The following is a 12981-nucleotide window of genomic DNA, read 5'->3' on the forward strand; positions in this document are numbered from 1 at the left end:
GTTCCAAAGTTCAATTTAAAAAGTTATAAGTGACCATTAAACAAATCATGAAACATAGGCATCAAGTCGCCTTTAATAATATCCCAACACCTCAAGCACTTCCATCTCTAAAAAAGGGGCAGTAAGAACCTCATTCTCATCTTTGCCCAGTTGTGGTATATCCTCAACCAAACTCTCGTTTAGTGAGACATAATTGTCTACTCGGGCCCAAACAACTTTTTATGAAAGTTAGTATCTTAAGATTATCATGCCAACAATTGTATCTTCGTGCTGTTCAAGTTGTATGATCCTCTTTTTCCTATGTTTCCCATTGACAATCATATGGAAAAATTGTGTATTATTATCTCAAGGAACCAGGCGACACACTTTAGCTTTAAGCGCCCATTTGATATCTTCTTCCCGAGAAGCTTCGCCAAACTGACCTTAGCCTCTCTTTTAGCCACCCGCTCATTTAATGTCGAGTGAGTTATTCTTGGCTTTTATATCGAGATCGTTAATGATGTTAAGCAACCTCTTTTTCTGCTGCTTATATATACCACTATTATTCTTAGCCCAACCCGTAAAAAATTGTCGCAAGTGTCTAATCTTAATTTGCCAGTTTTCGACATTCGACACACCCCCTTGCTCTAAGGCCCATTCCCTTGCAATTAGCTCAAGGAAGTCCTCTCTTGAACCACACAGTTTCGAACAAGAAGATATTTTTGTTTCCATGATGCACCGCATCACCGGAATCAACAAGAAGGGGTGTGTTGTCAGATATTCCTCTTTGTAACACACGCACTGTTAGTAGAGGAAATTTTTGTTCCCATTCGATACTCGTCAAAACTTTGTCTAACTTCTCATATGTTGGATTCTGTAACTTGTTTGCCCAAGTGTATTGCCTACCCATGAGGTCAATCTCTCTCAGATCTAGGCTTTCTATAATAGCATTAAACATGAATGACCATCGGCCATCGAAGTTGTCATTATTCTTTTCTTCTCCCCTCCTAATAATGTTACATGTTTATTTCATATTTGTGTTGCTGCTTATTATCAGTCTGGACGATACCGATAGCTATATTTACTAAGTGTGCACCCTTTTATTGTCATACCAAAGCCAATTTATAGTTCTCTTGATTACCGACAAATAGATGTCTGTGTTTGGACAAAATTGAATATTTTTCATGTATTTATATATTTACTGTACAATAGACTGGCACGGCGACGCACGCCATCAATGATCTAATCTTCATCTACAAGCACCCATACGCACTTCGCCATGGTGCAGTCCACGAGCGAATTCCCCAATAAGTCGGGTTGCCTCCAAAGTATTGCCACATATTCGCCCAATTCTTCCCTTGCTTCCTAGTATCCGAGCTTGGTTTCGGTACTCCCGGGCATATTGTACGCTGAATGAATGCTGAACGTGCCTTTCTTGTCGAAAAAGCATGCCCAAAAATCACCTTTTCTCCATTGGGACGGGCTCTTGATCACCTCGACTTCCATTGGGATAAACTCTTCTTGCAGCCTCTGGACGTTCCACGAGGCGGAGTTACCGTCCATGAAATCACTAACCCTATCGTTCTCCACACTTTGAATCTGAAGAGGCCATCAACCAGCTCTCTCACTTCAGGCGGACGAAAAAAGTCATGCTATGATCTCATCCGGCAAGGCCACGAACCGCGTTCGCTTCTGAAACACCACAAACGAAATCACAGGAGAAAATGTCAGCAAAAGCGACGGACAATTCGTTTCAAGCCAAACGCTAATCTGTTTGCGCATTACGCGAAAATGATAGGCAAAGATTTGAACAGAAAGTGCAGGGAACCGAGATCGCGTGACGAAGCCAATATTAATTTAGCGTACTTATTTGTGACAAAAAAATCAAAGAAATCCTGATGAAAGGCTCTGCTGATGTATTATCCCTTAACTTCGAGCGAGAAAAATTGGCACATATTGAAAACTATTGCTGATGTTGTCATGGTGATAAAGTTAACTCCAAATCTTCAATTAGATAGTTGCCCTAGAGAAAACTTCGGTGAGATAGTTATCATATCGTCATGGTGATAAGGTTAACTTCAATGAGATGGCACCCCGGAAAAAGCTCAGTGAGATGGTATCATATCATCATCTAACGGCTGCCCGCTGCTGCCTAAGCTAGTTTGATGGTCTGGATTGCCGGTTTGACGTTGAGGTGCTCAACAATAAATCAAACAAGTAAGTTGCAACATTAGTGACGGTGACCCGGAAGAATCGGCCGGAGCTACACTAATAATGGGCATAAAGCGGATCAAGCAACTTGGCTCGTTATGATCCCTGAAAATTTCTCGATCTAGACACTTGGTCAGACATGTGACCCTCAGCGTGTTTCTTCTGCTACCATAAAATTCAGGTAGGCCTAATGTTTTGAAACGGCAATTTAAGATCATCCTTGGTACGCATAGACTTTCCACAACTCTGACTGTAGATCAGCTCCACTAGAGTAGTTATTATAAATGTGGAAGGAGCATCACAATTGCTGCTAAAATATCTGTTGACAACGTTTAAGATTCAGAGAACTTGCTCTGAAACTTCAGCATGTGAAGCATTTTCCATGGTAGATCTATGACTGCTACTGCTGTGATTCATCCGCAGCCAGAAAGTGAGAATGGTCTCATGCCGCCAGATATTCAAGTAGGAGTATGACAAGCAACTGTATTTTGTATCATCACTCCACCATTCAAATCCTAGAATTGATCGCCAACAAATAACTAACGTAGTACTCCCTTCGTTTCTTTTTAATCCGCATATAAGATTTGGTCAAAGTCAGGTTTTATTGAGTTTTACTTCCTCCGTCACAGTTTAGAAGGCACAATTAAATTTGCGTGCGTTTCCACAATAGACAAGGTTTAGAGCGCATTGCATTTATGTCTAGTAGCTAATTAGTACTCCTATATATTATTTCTATACGCATGCATAGTGTAAATGCTATTTTTTAATCCATCTCACAACCAATAGATAATCACCTAGGTCCCGGAGAATTTCCAAGCGCGCCTTCTAAACCGTGACGGAGGGAGTACTAACTTTATATATAAAAATATAAACATTCACAATATGAAATCAATATTATCAGATGCACCATCAGACGTATTTTCATACTATATAGTTTTTGTATTGTAGATGTTCATATTTTTTTATATATTTAGTCAAAATTTGTGTAGTTTGACTTTGACTAAATGTTATATACGAAGTAAAAAGAAACGGAGGGAGTAACGTGTCAGAAAAAACCTCAAACACTCTTCTACTCAATACTACTTAAGACACATCTGCATCAGCCGAAAATACTGGTCACACCGTCAACAGCTCCAGATGGTGCCTCATTGGACACGTACGGATCCGATGGTGTACCAATATTTCTTACTCCCTCCGTTCTATAATATAAAAACATTTTTTGCACTGGTGTAGCGTCAAAAACGTTCTTATATTATGAGACGGAGGGAGTAGTTTTTTCAGTTTTGACAGTCCATAGAGATAAACTCATGGCTTGTTTACATATTCCTACATGGACAGAGTGAAACAGAGAAAAATATTTTGCACACCATGTTTTAATTAGATTATAATGGTATGAATTAGTGTAAGATAAATTTCATAAGAAATTTTATTGGGCAAACTGTGTGAATTAAACCAGAGATCCATACAGCATACTAAAGGCATGTCCAGCAGAGTATCGAAAAATAATACTTCTTTGTATCAAAATATAAGATGTTTTTGCAGAACAACAAAAACATCTTATTGTTAATTTATTAAAAACTGTGTTGGTCAAAATAAATAGTTGTAATACATACTTTTGGGTGAAAGTTTCCGTATTATTTTTTCAACCGGGCAATGAGATACCACCGTTGCTTGAAAGAAAAAACTTAGTTTCCCTTCCCGCAGAACTTTTTATTTAAATGCAGATGAATGAAAAGCAATGCAAAAGGACCAATAGCAGTGATTATTTTTAGAATGGAATCAAGTTATTTGATGCAGACCTTAATAGCATGGCTCTATCAAGATAATAAATACATAAATATATTTTGAATAAAAAACTTTGAAAGAAGCAGTGCATTACCTCCTTGCGGCTGGCCTTGACGTCCGCTGATGCATACTCCGGCGTGCGGGGTAGAGCGGACCGCCTATCCGGCGTCTTCGCCGTCTCTGCACCCCTCTCCGGCGTCGGCATCATGAACCTCGCACCCCACTCGGGCGTTACGGCGAATCTGGGACTCCTCTCTGGCTTCTCCGCGAACCTGCCGGCGCCCCAGTCCGGCGTAGGCACGAACCGAGGGCTCCGCTCTGGCGTCTGCGCGAGCCCTCCAGTGCCCCAGTCCGCCGTCGGCCATAACCGCGGGCTCCGCTCCGGCGTCAATGCGCCGTTCCCACCGTTGGCGGCGCAGAGCTGCATGATCTTAGCGGCCGCCTCGGCGGCGTCCCGGCTCTCGCCCATGAGCTTGGCGAGCTGCGCCTTGGGCAGGCGCATCCTGAGCTGGACGGGCCCGCCCTCGGAGGCGGTGGACATCGGGGAGGCCGGCGCGGTCGGGAAGGAGAGGTCGGAGGTGGAGCGGCGCGTGAGCATGAGCGACTCGAGCCTCTCGCGCGCGCCGACGTGGAGCGCGCCGGACCAGGCGCGGCGCGGGGGCACGGTGGGGCGCGGCAGCGCGACGAGGAAGTAGAGCCGGCCCGGGCGGAGCAGCGCGTCGTGGTCGAGCGGGCGCGCGCGGACGCCGAGCAGCTTGACCTGCTCCGACTCGAGCAGCTGGAAGCCCGGGTGGTCGCGCAGCACGGCGCCCGCGTGCGCCGGCGGCTTCACCCGGAACGCGGTGCCGTCCAGCTGCATCACCTTGGCGCCCTTGCGCCGCCCGCCGATGCTGTTGCCCATTGCCCGCCGGCTGCTGCTGCTCCTTGCTCCCACGCTACGCTCTCCTCTTCCCTTTGATGGTGTGAGGTGAGGCGGGGCGTGGGTTCGGTTCGCGGGGTTCTTCGCGGCGTTTGTGCTTGGTGGGGTGCCGGGATTTAAAACGGGCGAGAGAAAAGGGTACTACTGTACACAGGGTAGGGGAACAGTTGGGAGTCAAAGGTTGTGGGGAGTTCACGCGAGTAGTGCTGTTGAGCTTGACGTGGACTGGAACTATATTATTTTCCTTGCTTGGGCGTCTACAAAGCTTCGCTAGCCGCCCACTATGGCTTAGCACTCTGAAAGTGGAAATGGAAGAGAGGAGGTTAAAGTGGGTTCTAGTGCATGCATGTCTAATTAACAATGAGCGAAGGATGAAAACACGTTTTGACCGTCCAATTAAGCTCGCAGTTCCAGAATCAGAGCAAGAACTTTACTTCGAGCGAAGCAAAACTTTGTAACTGCTATCTTTTACTACTGGTCTGAACGCCTTGGTTATTTTAGGGCTGCAAAGGGTAGGTTTGCTTCGTCTGTGCAGAACTGAAGAAGCATGCTGCATGCGTAAAACTTAAATTAGCCAGGTACGCTACTTTGTGTGCAAAACTGACTTGGTACCTAATTTGATGGGAGGAAATTAGCCAGAGACTTTAATTACCACGAGCGGCGTTTGTGGCACAGCTTGGAAAAAAATTATATGAGACCAGGTCAGCTTCTCCTCTCTCAGGCTGGTTGTAGTGGGAGTATCATAAGTAGTATCATGCATGCCAACTAGATGTTTTGGATGATATGACACACAATTAAATGAGGAAAGAGAGGATGTAGTATCATATCATGATACCGTATCATATTAAATGCTCCGCTAGTTTGTGTCATGCATGGCAATTAATAAGGCAATCTAAGATACTAACTTATGATACTATGCATTACGGAGTTAGTATCACACACTAGTATTATATGCATGATACTAGTATATGATACTCCCCATTACAACCAGCTTCAGCATCAGATCACATCATCCCATATTTACCGTGCTAGCAAACGTATCAGGTTCCACCAGTCGACTGCCTGCCCTGTTATTTCGTGGCCAAGTTTACATGTGCTGTTCGCGTTCATTTTAAACCCCTAGACGTAATGTCGAAAAAGAAAAGGGAAAACTAGACGTTGAACTTGCACCAATAACCAATAACCTCCGTTAGTATTAAGTGGGTTCGTACGTGTCCTGGTCTCATCGTTCTCGAAGCCATAGCTAGTTAATGGCGGTCCAGCAACAACACGCGTGCCGTACCGCCGGAGTCGCCACGGCGGACGCCCGCATGGTGCGTCCTTCACGGCACAGATCGGTGCAATCAAGGTCTTCCTTTTTGCATGCGCCCGTCACGGCACGGGATCGGATCGAGGAATGTCCTGCGGCGAGGTCAACCGCGCGCATGCATCGTATTAATGCGGCTATAGCTTAGCCGGCGCTCTGCCAGTCCGTTTCGCGGGATCGGGTGCCGGGAGGAGTCCGGCGATCCACGGCATCCGTCTTGTCGTATGTCGAACTGTAGGCGGAGAGCAAGCATGTCCTGCCTCTGTGCACGTTTGAACCGCCCGTGCTTCCGTCGTGAGTTTCCGGTCGATCGTTTCCTCATACTGTTAGATGTTCGATGTTCTATAAGCGCGTAATTGGTCGATTATCTATATTAAAGATGAACAGTTAGATTACATGGTTACACGTTAATCGCCTCCGAATTTGGGTACTAAAACACTGTATGTTGTAAAGGGCTACGGCGACCAACACAAATTACGGTACCGTGAATTGAACTCACACTGTATGCTTCTACTCAGCCATACTGTAGCTTGTTAGACTAAGCCAACCATGTTGACACTGTACACTAACTCTGGACCGGTTTAATTAGGCAGCAACGGAGAACGAGTCTTTGCCTTGCCACCAAATGTGCCACGACCGTCCGAGACTCATGACCTACCAATCCATATACGTAGACCACGTGTTTAGTTTTCCTCTCTCGACCTTCCCAGGATCCTGACCTGGTATCCCACATACATATGCCCGATCGTCACGACGCACCTTCTTTCCCACTTTCCGGCAGGAGCTAGCAAAGCAGAACATGGCTGATACGTATATACAGTATGATAGTAGATGCATGCATGCTGCTCTTTCTGATGCGGTCGTTGGGCTTATCTGCATATGCTTCCTTTCTCAGCAGGGAATCTGCAACGGCATCCATCCTATTGTATTGGTTTTGGCTATCCATCTCGTCGTTTTCGCCGGTTGCACTTGCACACACGTCTCCCCGGCCCGAGAGCGCTCGTATCTCCAGCCGTTGGCCCTTCAGAGAATTTGAAAAGTCGCCGTTTGGGACGATCTGGTGGTAAAATCGATTTGAGGCCGATTAGGCAGCCGCCGGCCCCAGGATCGTCTCCAAAATGTTTTAGAAAAAAAAACAAGAATTCGACTATAGTTTGGCAAATGGGCATAAACTTCGGCGACTCAAGCAGTCTTTTACATAGCAAACTTAAATTACTTTTTTTAAAAAATAAAGAAAGGCCGCGACCACAAGAAGAACTCGCTGAACTCGGCGAAGTCGCCGTTGTCGCCGTCGTCCTTCTCCTCCTTCACGCGTCCGCCCTTACTGGACCCCTGCCCGGAGTCGCCCTGACGGACCGGTGGCGGGGCGTCGTCATTGTCGTAGAGGACGACGACGCCTCCCTCGTCGCGGACACGGCGCCGATGACGATCTCCTCTAGGGCGCGGCGCGACGCTCCAACTCCAGCCGCGCCCAGTCCTCCCGCACCCACTTCATGGCCGCCGCGTCGTCGAGCTCCGTCTTCACGGCGGCGAGCCCCGACTCCATCTTCGACTTGACGAGGTGGGGAGGAGGCGCGCCCGCCCTCGTTGATGACGATGCCGGCACTGCGGGTGCACCGGCCGAGCGACGTCTCCTTGAGCTCGGCCTTGATGCTGTAGAGCGCCGGCGACCCGGAGAAGTGGGGGGAGGAGGAAGAGGAGCTGGTCCTCCTCGGCATCCATTGGTCGCCGCTCCGGCGGGGGGCTGGGACGGCAGGGTACGTGAACGGCGGCTCGTTGCCGCCCTCGAGGTGCTCGAGGACGGCGTGGAGCGTGCGGCCGGGGGCGCCCCACCACAGGCAGCGACCGTCACTGTTCTTAGTCCCCCGCACCACTGGTGCGTTGTTGGTGGAGGCCAGCCGCTTCGCCTGCCGGCGTTCAAAGTAGGCCGCCCACGTGTAACGTCCGGATAATTAAGCTGCAGTAATCCTCTTGTAACAAGGCCATGTCACCATTTTTACTGTTGCTAATCTCGTTAGATTCAAAACGGTTCAAATTCAAATTTAAAATTTAAGTCAAAAATAAATTTTTTGAAAATGTCAAAACTAAAATGTGCAAGCTATGGCAAGTAATTCATAAGTATTATTGGTGGTGAAACCAAACTTTTATAAAAGTTTTGGTGCATTAAAATGATTAGAACAGTGGCAATATTAATTAATAAAATGCCTTTTATAATTTCTAAAATAGCAAACTACTTTAAATAAAATCGAATCTTTTTTGGCAATGTAAATAATTGAATCTCTAATCGTGGGCCAAGTCACATGTTATGTTAATGGTCATTTGCTAATGGAAAAGAAATTTAAAACAAAAACTATAAAAGAAAAATTATGAAACAAAAGAAAAGGAAGGAGGACCTAAGCTACTGGGCTTGTTAGACACCTAACTAAAGTAGGCCCACATAACCCTCCTCCCACCTCCTGTTCACCGGGGGGGGGGGGGGGGGGGGCGTGGAGGGCATCGACCATGGCCTTGGCCAGATGACGCCCATCCACCGCGCCCCCCTGCCTACATGTACTCCCTCCCGGCGCCCGAACCCAACCCTAGCTCCCCCGGCCACTCCTCTTTCCTCCTCGCCTCCCCCTGGATCTAGGCGCCCCTCACCTCTGCGCCTGAGGCCATCGCGCCACCCGTCGTCGCCCGTCACGTCGTCCTTACTGTCGCCATCGCTGTCGTCGCTCTCCACCATCGGCCACACCGAGCCTTCCTCGAGCACGGTTTGCACAACTATGGGCTCCCGGTGAGCCGCGCGTCCCCTTCCCTCTTTCTCCTCTGCTCCCCTTGCCGTAGCCGTCGTGTACAGCCGCTGTCCGAGCACGCCTCCGAACACGCTTGCGTCGCCCTCTCCCGCTTGCTCCCGCTGCTTTGCTCAACTGTTGTTGTTGCTGGTCTCTGCTCCCCTGGCCGCCGCGCGCCGCCCGTGTCCCTCCCCATTGCTGCTAGCTCCGCCGCTGACTGATGCTGCTTCCGCTAGCCTCCTGCGCCCCCGGCAAGCCCGCGCCTCGCTTCCCGCGGCCCCGCTCGCCCCTGCCGCGCGCAGGTCCCAGGCAGGAGGCCTCGCCTCTTCGGTCGTTGTTGCTTTTGTGCTAGCCTTCTTAAGGCAAAACTTGTTTAACTTATGCCTGTACTCAGATATTGTTGTTTCCGCTGACTCGCTTATGTATCGAGCTATGTATTCGAGCCCTCGAGACCCCTGGCTTGTAATATGAAGTTTGTATGACTTTCATTTGTGTTTACAGTTGTGTTGTGATATCTTCCCGTGAGTCTCTGATCCTGATCATACACGTTTGCGTGTATGATCGTCACACCACGCCTGGTGGTTGCCGACGGCCTACTCCGGCGCCGGGATGTTTGCTTCATGCAGGAGGTGGGCTTCCCACTCATGCAGCGAGCGGTGGCCGAAGCCATTGGCCGTCGCCCCGTCGCCGGGGAACCTCTCGCCCATCATCTGCTGCGGCGGAAAGAGTTCGGCCGCGGCGGCTGTGCACGGGGAGAGGGGGGGGCTGCGGGCGGGTGCGTCCCCGACGAGGGAGGTGCTGCTTTGTATAGCGGCGGGGGGGGGGGGGGGGGGGGGGGGGCGGCGTTGTGTGGGGCGCGTCGCTGCACCTCGCCGCCCATGAGGAATCAATGAAAGGCTGACCGATGGCAGCCTTGGCATTGATTCCCTGCAGGAAATAAGGCGTTGTGAGGATGACGAGGCGGGAGTCGTTGACTCGACGGGCCCGCCGTTCGTTTGCGTCAAAATCGATTTGCCCCGGCACCCCCGGACGCCCCCAGCGCGTCGGGTTCGGCTTGAGTTCGTCGGCACAAGTTTTAGGCCAAACCGGAAAAAATGGGCTCCTCAAGATGCGACCGGGCCGATTTTTGGGCACCGGTGCCAAAAAAAGTCTTTGAAGCGCCGTTAGGGGTGTGGGCTCTAAGCACGGCGCAGTACGTTGTCCACTTCTTGTCCTCTCTGTTCTGATCAGGGCCCGTTAATCCCGGCCGGGGTGTCGATCGATAAGCTCTTGTCTCTGGTGTGGGGTGTATGCACTGCAGGCACCTGCTAAGGGCATCTCCAACCGTTGGACCCCCAGGAGGGGCAAAAAATCGCTCCCTGGGGACGCACCGGCGCTAAACCGCGCACTGGGGGCGTGATGCCCCCCAGTCGCGGCCCCCACGGGTTTTTAAAATGTTCAAATTCGGCGAAAATATAACGCAAACACGGGCGAGTTCGTTCAAATTTAAACATATTTTAGAAAAAAAGAAGAAAAAAACTACCGCGGGCTACCCCCGCCGTCTCCCTCGCCGCCCGCGCACGCGGTTCTACATGCTGAGGAGGCTGTAGAACCGCGTGTAGTCACCGCCGTCGTCGTCGTCGTCGTCGCCCCCGCCTACGCCTCCGTCGTCCCTGCTGCATCCCTCCCCCGGTTGGCGCGGCGGGTTGGACGGTCCGGGAGCGTCGTCGTCGTCGCTATCAAGGACGACGACACCGTCCTCGTCCTCGCGCCCACGTTTGCGGGCGGCGATCTCCTCCAGGGCCCGGCGCTGCCGGATCATCTCCTCACGCAGGTAGTCGTCGCGCGACCACCGCATGGCGTCCTCGTCGGAGAAGCCGCGCCGAGCTATCTTCTCGTACTCCGGGGGGAGGCTGGGCTCCACCTTGGGCTCGACGAGGGCGCCGGAGCTGCGGGTACGCGCGCTGACAGGCGTGTCCTGGGGCTCCGGCTTGACGGGGCGGAGGTGGAGGCAGGGAGAGCCGCCGGACGAGGAGGAGGACACCCCGGTCTCCATGCGCCTCGGCGTCCAGGAGCTTCCCCGGCGGCCCCGGCGGCGTGAGGACGGGGGAGCGGGGTACTCGAGGCGCGGCCTGTTGCCGCCCTCGATGTACTCGAGGACGGACTCCAACGTGCGCCCGGGCACGCCCCACCACCGACGCCGGCCGGCGGCGTTGAACCCGCCGGAGGGCATGACGCCGTTGGTGGCCTCGAGCTGCTGGTCGTGCCGGCGGCGGAAGTACGGCTCCCAGATTGGGCTGTCGGGGACGTACCGGGGCCCCTCCCTCGCCGCACGTGGCAGGGACGAGCGGATGCGTGCGATCTCCGCACGCCGCGCCGCGTCGGTGGGTACCGGGGGCACCGGCACGCCGCCGGTGCTGATCCTCCACGCTCCGGGCACCCGCATGTCCGGCGGGACCGGGTACTCGGCCTCGAAAAGGAGGCGAGCCTCGTCCTCGTGCAGATGACGGCGCCCGAATCCGTTCGCCGCCGCGCCGTCGCCTGGGAAACGCTCGGCCATGCTTTCTCAACTGGTGACGACGAGAGGAGGAAAGGGGGAGAAATGAGCGCGTCGTCGGTGGATGATCGGGGTGAGTCTCTCCGGCGCGCTTGCAATCGGCTTTTATAGGCGGAGACGCCGCGTGGTAGGCTTGGCCAGTGCGCTACGCGTGGCGTGATTGCGTGGCGGCCGAGGGACGCGTCGCCCAGCCTTCACTGCGCCGCCCGTAAGGCATCAATGGAGGCTGACCGGCGCGGCAGCGCGTGCCAGCTTTGGCATTGATTCGCCGCGGAAAACGAGGCGATGAGGACGACGAAGGGGCGAGAAGAGAGTAGAGTCGCTGACGCGGCGGGCCCGCGGCTCTTCGCGCCAAAAATGATTCGCCTGATGCCCCCGAGCGACCCCCAGCGCGCCGGGTTCGGGTTGGGTCCGTCGGCGCCAATTTCGGTCCGAGCCGGCGAAAACTGGGCTTTTGGAGACGCGACTGGACCGATTTTTTAGCACCGGCGGACGAAAAACGTTTGAGGACCTTTTTGAGGCGCGGCTGGAGATGCCCTAACATGCAGACATGTTTGATACCGACATACCGTACGTCGCTCTTGTGTCTGGGCGCTATGGTCAAGTTCATGGACAGTAGGCCTGAAGGTGGCAGATCCTCCAGTTTCAGCGGGGACCGCTGATTTTGGACTCGATGCACACCAGTTAACGATTTTTGGGGCTGGGAGATGTCAAAGACCGAACGTACATCCGGCACATGCGCGCGGGCGTGAGATGCGACACGCCTTTGCACTGCCAGGGTCGGCTGGATGGGTGCCTGACCAATCAACCGGCCGCCGGTCGCGGTGGCTGGTGCATGCCGCGGGCGCGTCCAAGTCGCAGGGGCACGTAGGTGTCCACGGCGACGTGGCGCGCGGTGGCGGTGCGATCAGCTGAACCAAGTACGCGAGCGAGCTGCGCGCCTCGAGGTCTCGCTGCTAGCCGCTCGAGCTGGTGATTTCTTTTGCCGCATTCGCCCCGCGCCGGTGATATGCGTCGTACGCTGCGTGTGGGTGTCGACTGTCGACGGTGATGCTATATGCATGATTGCTCGGCAAGGTTGAAATTAGCCTGCGGAACAGCCGGGCGGGCAGAAGCGCATGCATGAGCATCACGGCTGGTGCGGGGAAGCGGCGGCGGCGGGGTTGTTGGGGTCAAAGCTCCGTGCCCTGCCTGCAGGTCGTGTTTCGTTGGTCTGAACGCCAAATACGAAACAGACAGTTTGTATTCCATCAATTTCCAGGGATGCAAGCTATCCCGATCCATTTCGTCCCCTTTCAGCCGAGGCTCGTGAATAAGCGAGCATGATCTTCATCCTACCGCTCACAACTTCCCTGATGCATACATACACCTACGTAGACGTACGTCCAACAGTATCGATCACCGCGTCGGTGATAGCCAGAGTGCTAGAAAAATGCATATGCTCTGTCATCCTTTACTAGACAGATTACTA

General features: G+C 52.3%; 1 protein-coding gene across 1 annotated transcript; it reads right to left on the reverse strand.

Annotated features, from left to right (window-relative positions):
• Positions 1 to 1082: 1082 nt before the first annotated feature.
• LOC125522586 (uncharacterized protein At1g66480-like) lies at positions 1083 to 5068 on the reverse strand. Its single transcript, XM_048687635.1, has 2 exons — positions 4070 to 5068; positions 1083 to 1671 (listed from the first exon to the last, which is right to left on the reverse strand). The coding sequence occupies exons 1-2, from the start codon at positions 4874 to 4876 to the stop codon at positions 1627 to 1629; spliced, it is 852 nt and encodes a 283-aa protein (XP_048543592.1). The 5' UTR covers positions 4877 to 5068; the 3' UTR covers positions 1083 to 1626.
• Positions 5069 to 12981: the final 7913 nt, after the last annotated feature.

This window comes from Triticum urartu, chromosome 7 (assembly GCF_003073215.2).
Source record: "Triticum urartu cultivar G1812 chromosome 7, Tu2.1, whole genome shotgun sequence".
In the NCBI taxonomy this organism is placed as follows: domain Eukaryota; kingdom Viridiplantae; phylum Streptophyta; class Magnoliopsida; order Poales; family Poaceae; genus Triticum; species Triticum urartu.

Coding starts and splice junctions, on each gene's coding strand:
- LOC125522586 (XM_048687635.1), bottom strand. CDS start 4,876: ATGGGCAACAGCATCGGCGGGCGGCGCAAGGGCGCCAAGGTGATGCAG. Junction 1,672..4,069: donor TCAAGGCCAGCCGCAAGGAG/GTAATGCACTGC, acceptor GTGGTGTTTCAG/AAGCGAACGCGGTTCGTGGC.